Source organism: Melozone crissalis, unplaced genomic scaffold, assembly GCF_028551555.1.
Source record: "Melozone crissalis strain CALT ecotype California unplaced genomic scaffold, PUWL_Pcris_2 ptg000042l_1, whole genome shotgun sequence".
NCBI lineage: Eukaryota > Metazoa > Chordata > Aves > Passeriformes > Passerellidae > Melozone > Melozone crissalis.
In genome coordinates this window covers 32,578,676-32,600,606 of record NW_026535820.1, presented here as the reverse complement: position 1 = coordinate 32,600,606, position 21,931 = coordinate 32,578,676, and the positions used below count along the sequence as shown (strand labels likewise).

The 21,931-nt window shown below is 38.7% G+C and overlaps 1 protein-coding gene across 1 annotated transcript in view; it reads left to right on the top strand.

The window, feature by feature from the left end:
* Nucleotides 1–21,931, top strand: part of GABBR2 (gamma-aminobutyric acid type B receptor subunit 2) — a 457,309-nt gene that overhangs the window by 280,636 nt on the left and 154,742 nt on the right. Inside the window, exons 9-11 of the mRNA XM_054285350.1 lie at nucleotides 15,372–15,452; nucleotides 18,521–18,671; nucleotides 19,172–19,304. Coding sequence (XP_054141325.1) covers nucleotides 15,372–15,452; nucleotides 18,521–18,671; nucleotides 19,172–19,304 — 365 coding nt within the window. The remainder of the gene's footprint in view (nucleotides 1–15,371; nucleotides 15,453–18,520; nucleotides 18,672–19,171; nucleotides 19,305–21,931) is intronic.

The following is a 21,931-nucleotide window of genomic DNA, read 5'->3' as shown; positions in this document are numbered from 1 at the left end:
AAGTCAGTGAGTAGGTTTTCACAAAACCAGTATCAGCTATTGAAGGAAACAGACAATGCACAAGCTAGATCATGATACATTTAGCATTTGTTTTCAATTGAATGCAATTATCTTTCATCCACAGAGGTTTTTCAGCATGTCCTGTAAAAATCTCCTAAGATATGGAAAGACCCACTGAAGGAAATTAAAACAGTCTGAGAACATCATGTCCCAGGCTAAAAAAAAGAATAAAATTATACATTATCAAAAATGCAGTATGAGTGTATATTTTCTGTTTGTTCATTACTTCATTTTCATATGCAAAATCAGGAAACTCAGAAGTACATTTTTATAAACAAAAATCTCAATCTGAGCAGTTATTGCTGTTGTGTTGATGAATTGCCACTTTTGAACTGGATCTGGCTGAATATTACCTGTAACTCTCTCATTGCAACTCTTCTGAAAAACTTCAGAATGGTAGAGAATGGTTGTTTTGGTAAATGATAAAGGGTAAAATAGTTGTTTTGTTTTAAGAAATTTAGATATTACATGAGGGACTTAACAGTAGGTGAAAAGGTCTGTATGTAGTATTTCTTTTGGAGGTCTGCAGGCATTAAGGATAAACACAGCTGTCTCTCAGGGCTCTCATCTCTCCAGCATTGCCTGCTGTGACCTTTGGCAATGAAGCATGACGAGGCTGTGTCTGTGTCCTCCCATCCTTTCTCTGTGCCTCCCACCACCTTTGCTGCTGTTCACCAGGCTCAGCATGGTTGCCTGACCTGGCCACTGAACTGTGTGTCCTACAGCTGTACCTGTGTCAGCCTGCTCTCTGTTCTCTCTCTGGTCTCCCTTGTCAGATATCCCAGTCATGCAAAGTGGTTTTGGTATGTTGAAGGGGTGAGGTGGGGCACATGTCAAAGCTGTGAAAGGATTCAGTATTTTCAGAGTAGGAACATGAGCAGGAAAGGACTGTCATTCAATGGCTAGTCCAGAAGAGTCCATGAAGTTTTCATGGTAGGTCCACTGTGCCTCCCACATACACACACAAGAAGTACCAGAAAACCCATGATGTGCTACCTTTGAATGAAACAGCAGCTTCAAAATCTGCAAGAATGAGGGCATTGTGCACAGGAATGTAACAACTCAAGTGATGCAGCAGGTTGTCATGGTCTCAATACCATTGAGACTTCTGGCCTCAATACCATAAGTGAGAATTGCTTTCCCTATGAATTGTAATAATCCGATCCTTTACAGCTCAGGGTTGAAAAGCACCTGCAGAAACAGTCCATGAATAGGATACATGAGTTATAGAATCTTTTCCATTTAACTAAGAAACTTCCATTTTCAGTAATATATCCACAGGAGTGTGCCAGAAATAATTCAGCAGAGCAAAGGCAAAGCAAGTTGGTGCTGCACATGGAAAACAGAGGTGCTGCCGAGAGCAGTGCTCTCCCCATCAATGGTGTGATTGAAAAGGAGCCAGGGACTCCTCTTGCAGCTAGGCCAGTGCAGAGGGAGATGCAGCACAAGCCCTGTTCTGTTCAGCAGCTGTGTTTTCTCCCATGTTCACTTGTGGTACTGATGCAGTGAGGAGTAACATGATCTGGTTAAGTGAAAAGTGATTTAAGCAGGGTGGGCTTAAACCCAAGGCAAACTTTAACTAAAGCTCTGCAATATGAGCCATAAATCCTGGCCCTCTGTTGTCTCTTCTTTTTCCTGGTACTGGTTCTACTAAAACCATGGCCAGGACATCTCTGTTCCTTCTAGAAAGCCAGATGGTAATGTCATTGAGGTGATGAAGGCATCAGGAATAAAGAAAAGATTGTAGCTGGAATTTGAAGGTGCCAGATTTCCAAATACACAAGTGCAGATCCAGGGACTGTACTCACACAGGAAGTGTGATTTCTCATCTCAGATGTGTTTCATATGTTTGTGGCTACTGCTTGCTCATGAGTTTAGACCTTTATTGTCTTACATCCCATGGCTCTTGTTTAAATCAAAGTTAATTAAAACTAGAAACAAGAGATTTGTAACAGATTTTTCTGTACCTACCCAAAACACAGGGAAGCAAGAGAACATTTTCACATCATTTACTGAGAAGAAGTAACAGCACTTGACTTGCATTGAGAGCTCCCATGAATCTGTACATTCTATTGCAGAAGAAGGAATTGTTTATAAGACAGTGAAGAGACAAAACTTGTGCCTAAGTCCTTTTTTAGTACAGTTTTGTACTGAGATTCTCAAAATTTGGGTAGTTAAAGATTTATTGACAAGTATGTAACTTTTCTTTTTTTTTTTTCTTCTGGATACATTTTATGACTTAAATTTCCATCAAATGCTGTAAATATCAAGGGACTGGTAGCAGTTACTCAGATGCATATGCACTGAGATTGTACTCACTCACTCACTTCAGGTAAAATTTAAAATCCCTTCTCATACTTTAATCGCTGTGGTTTTGACTTTCAGACTTGTCAGAAATAAAGTTAATGGGACAACTGACTTTTGTAAGTTACACTACAACTTTGCTATCAGTTTCAGGGAAAAGCTTTTTAAAATGTTTTTAAACTTCTTTTAGCCTTACCTTCTCCCAGAATTCTGCTTCCTCTCATACTCCAAACTAGCTTCAGCTTTCTTCACCTACAGTTTTACCATTGTCTTAGGCAAAAGACAAAAAATTATATTAGAACAGTTAGACACCAATCTCTCTCATTTAAAGCACTACAGTTTTTTTACTTTTGATCCCACTTGCAATAAAAAACCCATTACATCCATTTTATACAACAGCTTTCCAAAGTTTTGTGCATCCTATGGGGTTTATTTAATATAATATTTTATGCCAAAAAAATTTAAAAATTTCTACAATTCTTTAGTCTCGTACTGCAATATTCATACATGAGAAAAAAAATGCATGCTTCTGCTTTTCTGTTTTTAATCAGCCTTGCAAGGATTTTTGCCTTATATTGTATTTCACTCCTACAGGCATAAATCCTGTCCTAACAACACAGTGTTGCTGTATGCTATCAATTTTCTGAGCAGAATAGATTCTCTGAAACTAGGAGTCTTTTGTCAAATTTTCTCTTAGTACCTGAAGTATCAGTTTCAATTCTGGAAACTTTTAGAGAAGTGTATTTCATGTTATGCACAAATACAATGCTGTGCTTATGCATAAACACTTTTGTGCTCTGGCTGAGCTTTGCCACAAAACTTTATTCCAGAGCTGTCTGTCAGGTGTATTATATAACTGCTCTATATTAATTATTAAATCCATTATTATTTGAAGTAATTATAGTTTAATGGCTGTAGCTTTCCATTGCAGGCTTTTTCTCTTATTGCTAATCTGCTTCCTGTAGCTATTCAAACTCCAGATGAAGAAATAAAAGGAAAAATAAATCCGAATTTAAAATGAAACCACACAATGATGACATATACCATATTTTAAGAAAATTTTCAAAGCAATCATTAAAGATAAAATCAATGGGTTTCACTTTAAAACTGTTGTTTGTGTCTTAGACAGTCTTCTACAGCAATTTCTCTGCTTGTAGTAAAATGTTGTTCCTAATTAGTGCTCAAAGGAAATCACTGTTGGACCTTTCTCCTCCTTTTTAAAATTTTTTTTTCCAGTGGATTAGTACAAAGAGGTTACTCAAAACAGGTTAAAACAAATGGAGGTTTGCTGAAGCAGCAGAAAAAATGAGTTATTCCTCTGGAACTTTGACTTTTAACCAGTTCCAGTTGGAGTGGTTTCTTTGTCTTGAGCATAGGATCAGCTCACAGATAAAAAACCCCCCAAATCTGACCAAACCAAAATAGTTTTCTTAATGAGTTTTCTTTTGCAAAGATTATTATTTTTGAAGGGTTTTTACCCCCTTAACTTTTAACATCTTTAGTTTCTAAAATGAAAAATAATGAAATAGTAGTGGTGATAAATTTTGTAATTCAAGACTAGATTTCATCCTACTAAAATGTACTAGTGGGATACGGTGGAAGTCAAACAACTCTATCAGTATGAAAGGTGTGGATCAGGGTGGGCTAAATTGTGACTTGGCCATTATCTTATGTTTCAAAACTGCTTTGGTCTCATGCTGATGTACGATTCACATATATTTACATAAAAGAATGAAAAGCATAAAATGGAAATTAATAGAGTGAGACATATCCTTGTAGGGGTCTGTGGGGCAGGGCTGCTACACAAAACATTTCAAATGCTGATGTTTGAAACCCCACCACTCCTGTTTTAGACAGCAGCCTCTCGTGAGTGGGTTCCATCTTCTGGATCTGTCTCTTAGAGCCTGTGAGAACTGAGTGGGGCATGGTCATGTTTTCTCCTCTTTCAGTGCTTGAGGTCATGGGGCTTCACAGCCTCACCACCTGAACCCCTCAGGCAGTGCCCCAGGCTCTGGGCGTCTCACACATCTTTACACTCTCACAGCATCCCTCCTCCTGGTGAGTAACCCAAACCTTACAAACTTCTCAGGTGGCCTCATGGGGACAGACAAGAGAGAGATTTTGAAGAGATATTTCCCAGCAGCCACGACTACTTGTAAAATGCAGCTTTACCCATGGCAGGGGTCTGGAACTAGATGATCTTTAAGGACCCTTCCTATGATTCTGAAACACTGAAATTTGCAGCCAGGCACACACTTACCTCACTCATAGAATCATGCAGTTCTTGGGTTAGACAGGCATCCTGGCATTGTGTAACACTGCTTGTTCTCTGACTCCCTAGAGTGCAGTCCCTAATTGTAGCAGTGACAAGCCTGTCCCTTATGGGAACAGAGCGTGCCTCCCTGAGGACAAGGAAATCCAATCTGTGATCCCATGAGACTTTTGCATGGGGAGCTGACTGTCAGGGGAAGGCTAGAGCTGGAAAATCTCAAAGTCTCTGGCTTTTGATGGCTCTTTGAGTGACAGCAGTCTTGTTCATCTCTGCAGCAGAAACTGAAACAGTGATCTAGGGGGGATATTGCTACTTGGGGGCCTTTGTAGACTCCCCTATATCTCAGTAAGTGATCACTTGTAGTTGCAGGTTACAGCACAAGGGGGTTTTTTGTTGCTCTAAAGTTTTTCCTGAATTATTCCCCTACAAGTCCTGAGTAAAGTATTTGGAATAAACCAGCCTGGATAACTCAAAACTGCATTTCTTGTACAGGATAAAAACTTTGGCAGCTACTGTACAAATCATAAGACTGGAAAGATCATAGAATTGGCAGTTTTGTATGAATGCGTTCAGCACTGCCTCAACTCCCTTATTTTGTATCTTAGGATGAGGACAGTGGGAATTCTGCCTTTGGGTTTGACCCTGAATCATGAAGAATGCTCTTCATGAGCTGCAGTGTTTTCACAGGCCACCTGGTGTAATGGCAAGAATGGTTATTCAAGGACATAATGAGTAGCTGAGATCTAACACACATAATATGCACAACAACTGCTGCTCTCCTGCATTTTCAGGCTTGGTAACTGTGAAACTACAACCTTTAAATAACACCCTCTTAACTCTGTAAAACTTTAAGGATGCAGTACATAAGGAAGAAGGCAGAGCATCTTGGTTTAGGACCTCTCAGCTGGAGCAGAGCAGGCACAGCCTATGGGAGGCTGTTCAGCATGTGTTGAGCCTCCCTTTGCCAGGGGAGGGGAGCACAGCCCTGACACAAGGTGAGGGAAGGCTCCAATTATATAATCATAACTATGCATCCAAATGGGCCAAAATGGAGTTTATGTTTCTCCCCTGCATGGTGACAGAAAGCAGACATGCCTTGCTAAGTGAAGGGAAAACTGCCTTGCTAGGGGGTGTGATTGTGGTGCCATCCTTTGGTGAAGCACGCATCTTCTGCTCTGGGAGACAGTTTTATTTCTGTCATGTTGTGCACTTCAGTTTGGTTATCATGTAAGTTAGCAAGGGCTAACCAGCCCTCACAAGGGGAAGTGCATCGTGCAGCTCCTCCTGTATGTCTGAGCAGCCACTGAAAACAGTGGCAGAGACCTAGCAGCCATGTGCAGGGCAGCTACAGCTGTCCACACACCAGGGCTGCTGTCAAACTGTTGTGCTGTGCATCACCACACTGACAGCAAAAGCCTCTCTGGGAAAAGGTAACCACATCAGGCTTTTAAGTAACTGATGTGGGTTTTTAAATTTGTTTTTTCTACTGCAAAAAATAATTGGTATTGCACACTGAATTTAGAATTTCAGTTACATAAGTAATAGGCTTAGGTGGTTGTAGCAAAACATTTCTTTTGGGCATGCACAAGAAAATCAAATGAAATGCTAGAATATTAAGCATACCAGGGGAGGAAAAGGTCACCTTGATGTCCTTTCTCATTCAATCAGAGTATGTAGCTGGGCTGGAGTCAGGGTCATCCAGGTCCCTGGGGACCCTGTCTTTCCTGTCAGGATATCTTCTATCACATCATCTGTCATGTTCATATGGAAAGCTTAAGTGCTGAGCTAGCAGATGGAAAACTGGGCTTAGGTCACTGTCTTGGGTGTCTTGATTTTTAAGCTGCATGTGTACTTTACCCTGGTAAGTCAGAAAAGACTGACAGCAGTGCTATCCCAGTCTTTTCTTCCCTAAATGACACTGCTTAGTGGATTTGATTTAAATTCATGAGTAACTTTTGGCGTAACTGAAAAACAGAAATCTGGTAATTTCATAATGATTCAAATCTTTCTTTTGCCAGACTATCCTGATAGTGCACCCTGTGCCTATTCAGACTGAGTTTTCAGGACACCAGGGACATAATAATTGCATTTATTCCCCTTGGATAAAAGATGTGGATACACTAATGCTCTGTCATCTTGGGTTTCTTTGGAAACACCAGAGATTTTGAAATGAGTGCAGCACTGCACTCCTGTGGTTTGCTGTCCCTTACCTTTGAATGAGTGCAGTGTCATGGTGTATTTTGAATTCTGCCTCACAGCCTCTGACATTTCAGTGCTCTGAAATCAAGCTCAGGAGGAAAGAGAACGTGGCCACTGCCTCTCTCACTGCCACCTCCACACCCTGCACGGTCCTGTCTTCAGTTCTCCCTCTCCCAGAGAGATTCTGACAGATGGAGCTGCTGCTGGGCCCTGGGCTGCTGCCAGGGAGGTTCTCTGCACATCAGTGGTATCCATGTCCAAACCTGTCACTGCCTGGATGGCCTTTCCAACCTGGGAAGCTCCTGGGAGTTCTCCTGGGAAGTCAGCCCAGGCTTGCACAGGCTGATTCGCTCACACACCCCTGCAGAAAATGGACCAGTGTGTGACACAACAAGTAATGAAATTGAGTTATCGTTTATTAATAGAGCAAATGTCTCTTCTCATGATTTCTGCCTGTAGTTTTATATGTACAATGTTATTTCCCATCGTAAATTCTGAGTCAAGAAAAGTCTGCTGGGTTTGGACTCTGCCAGGAAGTAACTCAGAATGATAAATGGTATAAATATCAATTTTTGTAGACCATGCTACATTTAGATAAATATTAATATTAATATTAAATAAGACATGTATAATTACACCATTTGGTTTTAAAGAATAATTTATTTTGGCAAATAAACTCCCAGAATGATGAGGATTCGCATTCTGTGAAAAGTTAATCAAATAAATAATAGACAATGAACAGTAGAACAGAACAACTCTTGGTTAGACTAATATATTGCAGGTTTTGCATATCCATGTATCCTAGAATATAATCATACCATATCTGCTTGAATATATATTTTTATCTTTTAATTTACTTACTAGAGTTTATTCAAATTACTGACATACATTTCAGGTTATACACTGTGTTATCAGTGAAGATTTTATGCTACAATTATTAAATCCAAGAATAAGTGTGATCTCATGTGCAGCAACCTCATTTCAAACTATCAAGGACTTTATTAAGCATCCTAAGAAACAGGAACTTCTATTCAGAAGAATTAATGTAAGCTCCGTTCATTTGCTTCAGCACAACTGTTGTTATGCTTCATGGATGATCTGCCTTCATTTCTTTATATTTATTTATACCTTTCTCAGTTTCCTGAATGAAAGCTATAATGATGGTGTTAACAATTCACATTTAAAGAAATAATTGTTTTAAACAGTCTTTTTTAAAAATTTCATTATATAGCTCTTTCTGTATAAATACCTGTTATTTGTAGGTATTAAATCCATATGAACTATACTACTAAATTTCTATTCAGAGCTACAAGTCAGTCTAACAAACCAAGTAAGAGACAGAATTATAATAAGAAAGGTGAAAGCAAAGTTTAAAAAGAATCAGTAAAAATAATTTTTGAAAGCTCGTAAAAATGCAAATTCTTGAAATTTTTATAGAAGAATATTCTTGGACAGCAAAATTACTAGATCCTTTTATGAACTCAGGTTATTTAATTATATTTTATGTACTACTTACTTGCTTTGTCCTTTTGACAAAATACTATTACTAACATAGTGAAATACACCCAGGGTTAAGACTCCTTAGCTTTTATCCTGACTCTAAGGATGCCCTGATTGGCCTTTGTGTGGTCTGACCTTTCTTCTGTTTTGCTTTATGGGTGACTGAAAGATTTATAGCCAGAGAACTGGCTATGAGGAGTAATTATCACTTGTTATATATACTGCTTTCATAACTCAAGATTTCCTGTATGCTGTGTCTATATGTTTCCAAAGCAATGAAATCTAGGATTTCATAAATAAAATACATAAATAAATGAAGGAAATAGCTATGCTGCAGTTAAAGATGGAAGCAGCATTTCTTAGGGCAAAACAAATCTTAAAACTCTAATTACAAGGGTAAAAACTGTCACAATTCAAATCCTTGCAAAGGTAACATGTTGTTTTTCTTCCTTGAGTCTTTCTTTTCTGGCAGCTTCTGCTGAAAAATAATCTTCTATCTGACCTGACATTTTCTTCCTTATTTGAACTGTGATTCTTAATCTCAGCATTTTTGTCTTTAAACAAAGAAATGGTTGCCTGCTAGTGAATGAAAAAGGTTTTGCTCATTCATTATTTATAAGCTTCTATTGTGATTCTTTTTTTTTAATTGGAAACTTTCAACTGGTGTTGGTTATTGCTGATATGTGATAAGGATAACTGAACAGCTTCTCAGTTCCTGTCTAACAAGGATACATTATGAAAGTTAAGATTGCATTAATTTGCTAAGACTTTCTACATGATCCACAACATGAAATGTTTCAGTATTTATTCTGAAGGAAATTATCTTTCCTGACTGTTAGCTTCATTCATTATTGTAAAGGCATTTGAGACAGCATTTCCAGTTTTTTGGTAGATTGTTATTTCATGAAACAGCTTTCAAAACCAGTGAGACAGGTAGGGCAGGTTAGCAGAGACTTTGCAGGCAATTTGCGCAGGATTTAATGAAATATGGGAAGCGTTCTCAGCTTTGGCATCAGTTTTCCGCCTCCAGCTTAAGGTTTTCAGTGTTTGTGTTTGACCAGTCTTCTTTCCCCATGACTCTCTCTCTGAACACTCTTGGCCACAGGATTGCTGTCGCTCGGTGCAGCACATCATCTCTTCAGGAGCCTTCCCAGGAGGCCATGGAGGGAATGAGAAAGAAGACCTAAGACCCGTCAGTGACAAGTGATTGCTAGGTGACTGGCAGTGTAAAGTGTTAAAGAAAAGCATTCACTCTTCAAAAGAGAGTGTGAGCAGAAGCTAAATTGGAGAGAGACAAGCCTCAGGACACCATAATGTAATGTGTCAGAGCACCCTTCACTCGCCACACTGAACCTATCAGCGAGTTGCCAGTAGCTTGCTAATGGTGAGCTTTAAGACAAGTCAGGTGTGTCTTTGAAAGTGTGACTGCTTGTGCAGTGGCATGATTTTTCATTCATATCTAGGAGATTTGAAATTTGAGATTAAAATCTGTCGTGGTTTAACCCCAGTCAGCAGCCAAACCCCACAGAGCCACTTGGTCACTTGTCCCCCAGCAGGACTGGGGAGAGAATTGGCAGAGTAAAAGCATAGAACACGGAGGTTGACACAAAGACAAGACACTTTAGTAGGAAAAGCAGAAGTCATGCACACAAGCAAAGCAGAACAAGGAATTCATTCACTACTTCCAGTGGGTAAGCAGCTGCTCAGCCGTTTCCAGGAGAGCACAACCCCATCACATGTAAAGTTTACTTGGGAAGACACATGCTGTCATTTCATCCTCTCCTTCTTTCTTCTTCCCCCACTTTCTATCCTGAGCATGAGGCCATATGGCCTGGAATATCCCTTTGGTCAGTTGAGATCACCTCTCCCAGCTGTGTTTCACCCCAACCTCCCATGTACCTCCAGCCCCTTGCCAGGTGTCAGTATGAAAAACAGAAAGGTCTTGACTCTGTATAAGCCCTGCTCAGCAAGAACAAAACCATCTCTGTATTATCAACTCTGTGTCCAGCAGAAATCCAGAACACAGCCCTGTATTAGCCACTGTGAAGAAAATTAACTTTACCCCTGCTGAAATCACCAGAAAATCTTTCCAAATTTTAGAGCCATCCTCTTCAGGTATTTCAGGTGCATATGGACCATGCTTAGTTTTCACCTGTTGGCAAATTCTTCCAAAATTCTTCTGAGATCTGATGACTAAGTATTCCCTATAGCTGCCAGCAGTCCTGCTGAGCTGTGATGCATGAATAAGGAGTAATGCTCAGAAACTAAATGGTTCTGTTGTAGGACAAGGTTTAATAATATTGGTTCCTGAGAGAGGCTGCTGAGTGCTGATTATGCAGCAAGATTTTCTAAAAGGCTAAGCATCTAATCACTCCCACTGAATTAGGATGGTTAAGCAAAAGGGGCATCTGGAAGACAGTGGGAGAAGGGATTGTTAAACAGGAAAGTTTAAGGGAGTACAGTGATCATTAACTGTGTGGATGAGTAGGAGAGGTTACATAAAAAATTTTTGAAAAGCTTTTCAAGGAGGAGTCATCAGGGCAGCAGCTTTTTCAGGCATGGTTTTTCAGAATAAACTAAAACCTGGGTACTTTTTAGTAGCAGTAGTACTTTAGAAGGAACAGGAAAATAATATTAGATATAGCTTCCAGCTATATGTAATATCATTTTTCTGCTGCTTGTAAATCAAGCATAGCCTGTGTCCTCTAGATGAGAAACTTCTGTGACCCTTAGTTTTCTGGAGAATAGTCCATGCTAAGTTTATTAAATTTACTTTAAAATTTACTTCATATTTGTTGGAAATTGAATACTCATCACTTGCTCATATTTCTCTTTGTGGTTTGCATGGAATTCTGAGCTTATAAAGAGCTGCAGTGACATAGCGCTGTTCTTTGTTGTGTCAAGCTATGGTAAGCTATGATGAGCTTTGAAATCCTTAATCTTCATTTGGAGCCATGTGGTTTAGGCACTGCAATGATGTTAGGACAGACATGTAATGTGGCTTCATTGTAGCACAGACATAGTTTTTGCTTGAGTATATCCAAGCAGACGTACAGAAGTTAATGAATGGATATGAACATCAACATACATATCTTTGAAACTTTTTAGGATATGGTGGTTTTTCAGAGGGGCCTTTATAAGCATAAAGTGTACTGGTGCTTATACTGATGTAAACATTTTTGTGTTGGCTTAACTGCATCACCCTGAGAGTTATTTGCAGTCAGACTGACATAACTGAGGATGCTATTAGCTTAGTTATTAGTTAGCTAAGCTATTAGCTTAACATGAGAGTGTTATTAGATGCAGTGTCATTGAAAGCTAGACAGCATTGTCTACATAGAGGAAAATAAAGGAAATCCATCTGTCCCATCCCTTATGCATTGCAAGTGCATTTCTCTCATCCTTAAACACTTTCAGTAGAAACTGTCTTCATGAGGTGTGAATAAGTACACTTACAAAAATGTGGTGAAAATAGAAATTATGACATATAGTGAAAGGAACTGAAATTAAGAATAGTCTCATCTGGAAATTCTCAGTGTAAGTGGATAACAGTCAAACTGACAATCATAATACTGCTGTGCATTTTGGTAAATTTGTTTCATTCAGCTGACATCAGTTGCAGGATTTTTTTTTTTGCTTTTATTCACCAAGAACATGTAACTACCTGATATGCTCTTGAAAATCCTCTGTACTAACTTTGTGAAATGTGAGCTAATTAATTAAGTGATAGTGAGTCAATTTGTGTGGAGTTGCTTAAAGTGGGCTATAAAATTCTGTAATAAAATATGTAGAGAAAAACATTTCAATGTACCTGTAAGAGTATCTCATTCTTTGTTGGCAGAAGGCTTTCATCTTGACCATTTAAGTAATCTATTCTGTGGCAATTAATTAACAATAAGAGTTGTTTATAATTCCATGAGAATTATAGGCATAATTTACAGTCACATTTTTCTGGGCCAGTTTTATCTGGGTTGGTTAGTTTTTATACTTTCCTGTCCCTCTGTGAAAGAACAGCTTCAGATTAAAGTTCTGAAATTTCTCCACTTCTGTCATGGTACTGACAAACATTATCTCACAACCACAGTACATTTTCCCTCATATTTTTTTCCTGCATTCTACTGTGAACTTCAATACAATATCTCTATTGTATTGAAGTTCACAGTAGAATCTATTGATTACAGAAAGATCTAGTTAAAAGTAATAGAAGCACTAGAGAAGGAAGCCAACACCATATTCTGAATATTCTGAAAAGCACTTTGTTGGTGTTTCTTTGAAGGAGTTCTACTCTCTTCTGTCCTTTTGTTGTTAACACTCAGAGGTCTGACAGATATGAGCTACATTATACAAATACTATACTAACTTTAATAATTCAGAATTTCCAAAGGCAACTGAAGGGAATGGCGCATGGAAAAGTGAGCCTGCAGTCCCATCCTTAGCTTTATTGACTTGTGCAAGAGAGAAGAGAACCACAGTCCTGCCTTCTTGCTTCCTTTTGGAAGTGGCTTTGTCATTGGCAGCACATTTGCTTGAGGATCTGAAAAGCCAGCAGCTGTAGTTGTCCTTGCTGGGAGAAAAAGGATCACAAGAAGCCTTTTTGTGTCTTCCCCTCAGCACCCCTGTAATCACACCATAAAACAGATAGTATATCCTTCCTCTCAGTAAAAGTACATTTTATTTCTCTCACAGACTAATTTCCACAGTTGTCACTGCTTTAGGATATCAAATATCTTTATGGCTCTTCTTGACTTCAATAAAGTGTGGCATGTCCTCTATGAACTGTCCTTTCCTGTTGGTAAGGGACAGTTTTTGGGGTTTTTAAACTCATTCTTGGGTTTCTAAGTCCACAAATCGTGCCCTTCAGGCTGCTGTGGAAGGTTGTTTCTCTAAATACTGAGATCCATTCCTACAAGGGTTGGCTCCTGGTACCCAGGCTAGCTAGTTATAGGACAGGCACATTCTCAGCGTTACTTCACCTGTGAAGGAAGCCATGTAAGAATTTATAAATGTTGAAAAGAAATGGCGTCATCTGTCACATGAAATAATCACAGAAAAACTTCCTTAATTTCAGTACTGTACTCAGACATGGGTTTTGTACATGTTTCTCCACCTATTATGTACTTCCTACATCTCATCTAGCCCCAGTAAATTCTCCATACACAAATGGTTGCCGAGCAATTACTCATTTCCCTTCTCATCAGAGCTATGAGGCTTCAGCCTGTTGCTGTGAAGCTGGGGCTAGACCAGCACCAAGGTGTGTGTCATCCCCTTCTGCTGTCAGGAGATGTGGTGGACTATCTGGTATCTAATATTCCCACCATTTTTCAATATGCATCCTGATGTTTTTCTCTCTTCTCTCTAGGTTGTGTTTTGATGTTTTAGATCTACAGGTAACAGCTGTCATGCTACAAATACAAATGGAAGTAGATTGGTTCTGGTTTTCGCATTAACCATTTTAGCTTTTAGATGACTACTGGGAATATTTTATTTGTCAATAATTGATTAGTTTATCTATTTCACAGTGAATGTTCAGTCTGTGACAGAAATTATAAATTTATCTTCACTTCTAAAGTATGTGATGCCATGTGGATGGGCTTTGCCCAACTGCTGCTGGACACCAGGGGATTTTGCTTTTACTCCAAACTGGTTTTAGGTCCATCCAAGTGGATCATAGTCGTGGGAAAGGCAAATAAGTCTTCAGAACTGCACACTCCAGCTCTTGATGGGTGTGCAGTAAAAGCCTAGGATCCTCTGTCAGATTTGCAGCCCAGTCTACAACTTCTTGTAGATAATTTAAAAATATGACAATAGATTTAACAACATAACAATAAAAATAGTAGTTTGTGTTAAGGAAATTTTGCCTCCTGTGAGCTCTCAGATAATTGTGTTAGTCAGACTGTAGATTTTACTAACATGGAACTAGATGCTCTATTCAGCAGAGCTGAACAGGCAAAATCACTTTGAGTGAGAAAGGAGAAAAGGTTGATGTGGAGCTGTTGGGTGAAATAGTCTTTCCAAATTTGCCATCTAGCTCAAGATCATCAGCTCCCAAAATCAGTGTCACAAATAGGGTCATGAGCTCGGAATTTAAATGTAAATTGGGTTGTGCATGCCCAGACAGAGAGGCCTGAAAGGAAATTTTTGTCTCTGCTGAGCCAGCTCTTCAAAGAAATCTTTAGCCAGTGGTTAAATCTTTAGCCTGGGGTTTGTAAGTCTCATCAAAATGTAAAAGTTTTAGTGTAAAAATGATAATTCAGTAAGCTCTTGCACTTGAAAACCATACCAAAAGCTCAACAAAAATAAAAGAAAATAATTGATGCCAGATGTCATCGAAAGTGTGGGATAAATGCATGTCAGAGATCCAGGTAGAGTGGCCAAGGCAGCAAACAAACAAATTCCTCTATCTGCATACTCCGTTCGGTCAGGTACAAGAAGGCCATAGGTGTGATAACAGTCCCAAAATACCAGATGAGGCTAACTGTAAAATTTTAACTCAAGTGCATGTTGGCTTTAATTATATAACAGAGTGTGTTTTGCAGTCAGGGCACTAATGAGTTGCTAATTCTCACTCAGAGTAAGAGATTTGATTCCCAGCATAACTGCTAACTGGCCAGCCTGCTCCACACTGGCTGGAGCCTGCCACCATGACTCTCCTGGGAAATACTTCACAGAGAAAGATGTCCTAATTGTTTAAATGGGAGGGGAATGTGTGACTTAGCTGTGTGTGTTCTCCCAGTAAAAATATCATGCATAGTGTGAGCCTGTAAGAAACTCTGATCTTTATGCTGGAGATGACTGTGTCCAATAGAAATTTCCTGATTATGTAAATGAGTTCTTAAAAATGCTTTACATTTCTTTCAAGTACCAGAAATGTTTCTTTTAATGATGTTAGCTGTCTGGCGTTCTGATTTAATTATTCATGCCTTATTCTTTCATATTTCTTTTCCTTTTGACACACTGTCAAAAAAGAAAAAATCAGTTAAATAGTTGAGAACATGTGAACTGCTGTAAACAATCACTCTTGTTTGTTTCTCTGCAGAACAAAAAGAAGTAAAGGTGGGAGAATACAATGCTGTGGATGACACATTGGTAATAATCAACAACAGCATCAGGTTCCAAGGTAGGAAACAAAACTGGAAAGAGGTACAGGAGTGATACAGATAGCTGTATATAGCTTGTAAGACTATGTGCTCTTAAAAAACTGTTTTAGGATTTTTAATATCAAAGGTGTGACACTGTAGAAAGTAAAAGAGAAAAAATACTTAAAAATAGAATTCTGAACAGAAAATTGAAAATATACAATATCAAATATTTTGATATTGTATACTTGGTTTTAATCCCAATGATAGGGCAAAGTCAAATTTGTATGTGTGCACAAATGATCTTTGATATTTCAAGAAGGAGGTTCTTCACCAATAAATAATGTTCTATTTCATCCCCATTTCCCACTCCCACAGCTCATGTCACCTGAGGGCTGCTCTCATGTTCTGTGTTTACAGATGTGAGGAGGAGGTAGTTGTTTTTCTTTGGGAGGTGCCTGTTAGGTAGTTAGAAAATAAGTTTTCAAAATACCAAGGCTAGCTTTAACATGGCCCATGGGAAACAGGGCCAGAGAGGGTTTTCAGACGAGCAGCACTCTGAAGCTCCACAGCAGGTATATGGCATTTCTTGCTGTATCTCCCTGCCATTTTTTATCCCATGCTGCTCCAATATAACATGGGGACTTTCTTGGCCCTCAAACAGATGGAGTGCAAGCATACCCATGGTTTTAAGAGCCCGTGGTCATGGCAGCCAGGTGTGAGCTGAAATGAGTTTTAACGGTGTCTCCTGTTGAATATAGGCATATACATTATTTTCAAAACTAAATTTTAAGATTTAATCTTAAGCTCTTCTATGGTACAGTTAAGTGAGAGAAAGTGAAGTTGGGTTTGTGAGTTCTGTGTGGTTTTCCCCTGGGATTGGTGAGGTGGATGATCATCAAGCTGTTGTACTGTTGTACTCTACTACACCTTTCTCCAATGCCCCAACACCCAAGGTTTGCATGAGCACAGGTGGAGTTTCACTGCAATGATATAATTCATGGCTACTTGTCCATCTGCTGGAGCTGTCCACCCTTCCTTTTGATCTCCCTTGCTGGACTTAAAAGAGCACAAATACACAAACTTCTCTCACATCTCTGGGGAATGAGGCTTTGGAAATGAAGAGTGCAGAATTTGTCCCCCCTGCCAAAGTCTGGAAGCAGCAGATTATTTTTGCCGCAAGGAGGAACTAATGATGTGGTTTAATATTGATTCAGTCTATTAATTTCCAGAGAATATATGTAGTATGAATCAAGTTACAGGAGAGAACATTTGTTCATAACTTTTTGCCTTTACAGACAGTACATGATGGGAAAAAGTCTCTGTACAGTCTTTTTTCGGGACAAGACTGCTACGTCTTCTTCTGACCACTTCTGAAGGTGGTCTTTCCACCCATAACCTGTCTTATGGTATTCTTAAGGTGTATTATGTGACTCACAGTGAATCTTTTCCTTTGACTCATCTTAGCTTTTCATTGAGAAAGCTGGATATTCAATGTGGAAGACACTGACTTCCAGTCAGTGGAAGCCTAGTAGCTTTAAGTATTTAAAATAGAGAGTAGTAAAAATGTTCCTGTTTAAACCATTGGACAAAATTCCACACCAACAGGATTGAATGGCTAGTGCACAAACAAGTAAATAAATTTTGTTGACTCACTGTGTGTTTATATTTAATAAATGCAAACCATCAATATACTCTGTAGAATGTAGAAGCAGTAGGGTGAAGCTTTATTTTTAGTGTTAGTTCTTTTAAATCAGGCATGTATTTTATTGTTTTTTTGGCTTGCTACTTGTCTAATTTTATGAATTTTCATGGAGTGTAAATACATGGAAATTCATAAAATTTGTGGAGGGAAAGAAGAAAATCTCAGGTACTTTTCTCCGATATTAAATCAACAAATGGACCCTTCACTGTCACTTTTTTTGTGAGCATTTAAAGGAATTTTTTTTCTGAAAAGTTGGGCATAAAGGCCAAAGGATAGCCAGTTTCCATGGTCTGAATCCTTTCAACTTAACTCTTAAAGGTAAAGCTATTTAATTGTGTAAATCCTTGAATATTATTTTAGGTGCAAGGTAGAAGAGTGAATGTAAAATTTAGCCACGGCAGCTGCTAGTCAGGTGCTCACAGTTCCACTTCTGCAGCTTTGCTGTGAGAGAAGCTGCTCAGCCCTGTGGCCCTGGCAGCCCCATCAGAGATCTGATGCAAAAGAAGAGGCTCAGGAACTGTAGAGCACACAAATCTGTTTCTGAAGGAAGACAGCCATGCAAAAGGCCTTTTGCCAATCTCCTGCACCAAGGAAAAAATTAGTGAGCAGGTGAAATGGAGTGTGGGAAGTCAGAGATGCAGAGCTTTATTGCAGTTGTCGGAAAGTGATTCTCCTCATTAAACCAAGAAGCCTTTAATTAGTTGGAGCTGAATGTCAATGAATTACACAGCTTTAAACATAGTTTTTAAGTTCAGACATACAAATCCACATCTGCAAAGTGGATCTGTCTCTATAAAACTTTTGCTATCCATTTTCCCATATTGCTCCTTTCTATAGAATCCTGAGGGCACCAACAACTCTCCCTTCCCTCCTCCCAGGGCTTCCCCCACCATGCCCACAGCCCAGGACCACATTTTAGCCCCAGGGCCATCAATCCCTGTCCCAGTGATTCTACTAAGTAAGATTATCTCCAGACAGGCTGTTAGAATTTGCTCTGACAACAACAGTGGGCACAGAAATGATGCTTTCTGTTTTCTACTCATTGCTCTGTCAATTGTTTCAGAAAAGCATAACCTCCTGGTAAAATTTGCACTCAAAATATGCATTTTAGTGTTTATTTACTTTAAAATGAGGCTAGTTAGCATGTATGTGGTTGTGCACTGGGGTATGGTTGTGTCTCTTCTTCCAAAGAGGATATCTGCCTGTCCCAGAAATGCAAATCTTCATGTCAATCAATGTGACTAACATATGTCTGTCAAAGTCAATGATTTCCTCAGCTACTGATGTGGTTCATGGTTGCTAAGTGTGCTAACTCAAGGTATAGTACTTAGGTGAGGCAAAGATTCTTGTAGGAATTCTACATCTGGTTGAGCTTTAGCCTTTTTTTTCTTCATGCAATTCTAGGAGTCGAGCCTCCAAAGGACAAAACAATTATACAAGAGGAGCTGCGCAAAATCTCCCTGCCTCTCTACAGCATCCTCTCCGCCCTCACCATCCTAGGAATGATCATGGCCAGCGCTTTCTTGTTCTTTAACATCAAAAACAGAAATCAGAAGTAAGACATTCATGTTATTTCTATCACAAATTTTTTCGTATTTAATGGCGTGTTTGTAGAACCAGTCATGTAAATATATCTCTCTACATATACATGTAAGGAAAATATACATGTAAGGAAAATGTGAAACTGTGGAAAGGTGGTATTTTAGAACTATTTAATTGAAATCACTGGGTAATATACTCACATTGAAACAGACTCTATTTAAATTCTTTTATACTTTCTGAAAAGTGTAATTTACTATTTAATGTTTGACTGTCTGCTAATAACATTAACCTTAGCTAATCCATCAGTAAAAGAAGAGGTCTTTTTACTAAGCATTCAAAAACCTGAAACAATGCTAAATTATATAAAACAGCAAATACTGTGCATGCCTTTAGATTTCATGGAATTCTAGAAGAGTTGTCTCTTTGCCTGGTTACAAAAAGCTCTTCTTTATTGCTGTAGTAGCCTAGCAGTAACATTTTCCTCTTTAATGCACTATCACCTTTTGTCCATAGACTAATAAAGATGTCCAGTCCCTACATGAACAACCTTATTATCCTTGGAGGGATGCTTTCTTATGCATCTATTTTTCTTTTTGGTCTTGATGGATCCTTCGTCTCCGAAAAGACATTTGAGACACTTTGCACAGTAAGTAATTCCATATATTCTAGTTCAATTCTTGTTGAATTCAGTCTTACAGGAAACAGAATACAAATGGAAAAGTTCAGTAGTTGGATGTGTCATGCCATTAAATCACTGATTCTTGTAGCTCTTTCCTGGGATATTATCTGGGACCAAATTCTGAAACATGTACAAAGCTTCATTATGGTGGTGGTGGTGGTTGTTGTTGTTCTTATTGTTGTTGTTCTTATTGTTATTGGTTTTTTATGGAAAATCTCAAATGCATTGGGATTTAACCTCAGACTGACAGGGTAGATGTATATTCTTGTTTTGAAATGGTATCTAGAAAGATGATTTACTAAAGAAGATTTTTATGTTTGTAGCAGGACAACTTGTAATACCTGTAAAGCTACTTCTTTATACATTCCATATTATTTTAAACTACATGGCTGCTGCTTCTCTATATCTCTTTAGTCAGTCTCTTTGGCCGATTCTCCAAAGATTTCTACTGCTATTTTCATGCTATGCTATAAATTCTTGCAAGCCCTGATCCATATAGAATACATTCTTGTTAAATCAAAACAAGCAACTCTGAAACCAAATCAAATATGTCCACTTAGAAACTGGTCATAATTGTTTGATGTAATATGCAGTTACTCTGACTCACAGATGTCTTTTCAAAGAAAGGGATGGGATACTCCTTCCAAAAGCAGTACAAAACAGCATTTAAATTTATCCAATATCTTTTCAAAAAATTCTAAGACTCTGCTTGACCCGTTGCCTAAAATTATCACACTTACTCAGGAGTTGCCTTCACTATCATTTTGATTCTTCTTCACATCTCTAGAAAGCTGCAATTCACAGCACATGTTTCTTTTAAGAGTCTGAATTTCTGACGTCATGGCTAGCAAGAGAGGAATTTTACTTCAAGAGGAAAATTCAAAACATGAAAGTTGGGTACTGAAAGCTAGTTGATGCAAATACATCCCAATATGTCAGCTGAAGCCATCCATACTGATTAGAATTCTTATAGAAGTGAAACACTGTGTGATCTTTTTAGTTAGACCATTTCAAAACACTGGAGATTCCATAGCACATGCCAAGATGGACTAGAAGACATATTATGGGTGAACGTACCAGGAAAGTCTTACCTTCCCTAGCTGGGCCTGGACAGAGCTGCATTTCAGACACCTAAACTTTAGGAGCTTTAGCAAAGGAGACTTTAGGAAAACTTCAGGAAAGTAGAAGGAAAAAATATCCAGTCTTCCTACAGCTAGAGCTCTCGTTCTCAGTACAGATAGTAGAAAGAGATGCTTTAAAGATTTAAAAAGGATGATCCTGTTCACCTCTCACAAACCAGTCTATAACTCTATGAATACAATGGGGCCAGCAGGAAGATGACAATCCATTTTTTATCCAGGAATTACGTCCTTTTTCATGAAATAGCTTCTGATGGAGCAGAAGTGTCATTAGGAATTCACTGTTGATGTGAATCCCCATTCTTTTCTCATCCTCCACTGCAGAAGGATCTAGTGGCACGGGATGCAATTTTTTAGTCTTGATGTCTGCTCAATCTTGAGGGGCTTGTACCCAGAGCTCCTGAGTTCCCTGCCAGGCTGCAGGCCATTGTATGACTGGGCTATAACCCTTCTCTGGAAGCAGCCATGCACTGCTGAACAGAAGGAAAGTGGGAACCAGAGGTACTTATCAGCATCTAGCTGTTCTAGGAAACAGATTTCCAACCAAATGTAGCTATATAAGACTAAATAAGACTAAATTTGTGCCCTGTTTTACATGTGAAACAGCTCAGCCTTAACTCTGAAAAATGAACCAATGTCGAAAATCCTGTGCCTCTGAGCTAGAACATTTCTTCTGATTTTTCTCTAATCTGCCTCTCAAAATGTATTTGCTGGTCTCATTTTCTAAATGCAACAAAATGTAACTGTGGACTGCTTATTTTGTCAAATCCTATGTATCTCTTCCTTTTATTCCAATTTGTATCTGTAGCATTATATTAGGTCTGTATGTCTGCCATAGAGGGGTAGATCTTCCCTTGAGTGAAACACTTACTTGACTTAGATGACCAGTAAAAGAAAGGGGTGGGGGAGAATGCTGTGTCCTAAAGGCAAACTTTGATTAAGAAATATCACCTCATGCCTTAAGCATACTTTTACATAGTTAAATGCTGTATAAACAGAGCAGAGTCTGAGATTTCTTCTCAGTCTTGGCTTTCCAGGTTTTTAGTCCAGTACAGAAGCATTTCTGATTGTGTTTTCCTGTGCATGGCTACTGATGTATCCTATAAACCCCAGCTCTGTCAGCAATTAATACTACAGTCATAGATGCAACAAATCCTTCAGTAGCCAGCCAGCAGGAAGGTTGTTTTCAACATCCTACTCATTAATGCAATTGTTTTAAATTTTTTCATCCAATTATATTCTTGTAATTGGGATAGCTTATGCTTGTCTTAGATATCATCTCTACCTGGCTGCCATTCACTGTGGCAATGCTTTTTTCTAGATACAATACTTTTATTGTATCTAGAAAACTCTGAATTAGTGCTGGGAAATTCATAAATATGGGAGGCAAACACACTAACCTGTTGAATAACTCTTGTCTCTCTCTACTCCTCTCCTCAAAACATCCACCAAGTG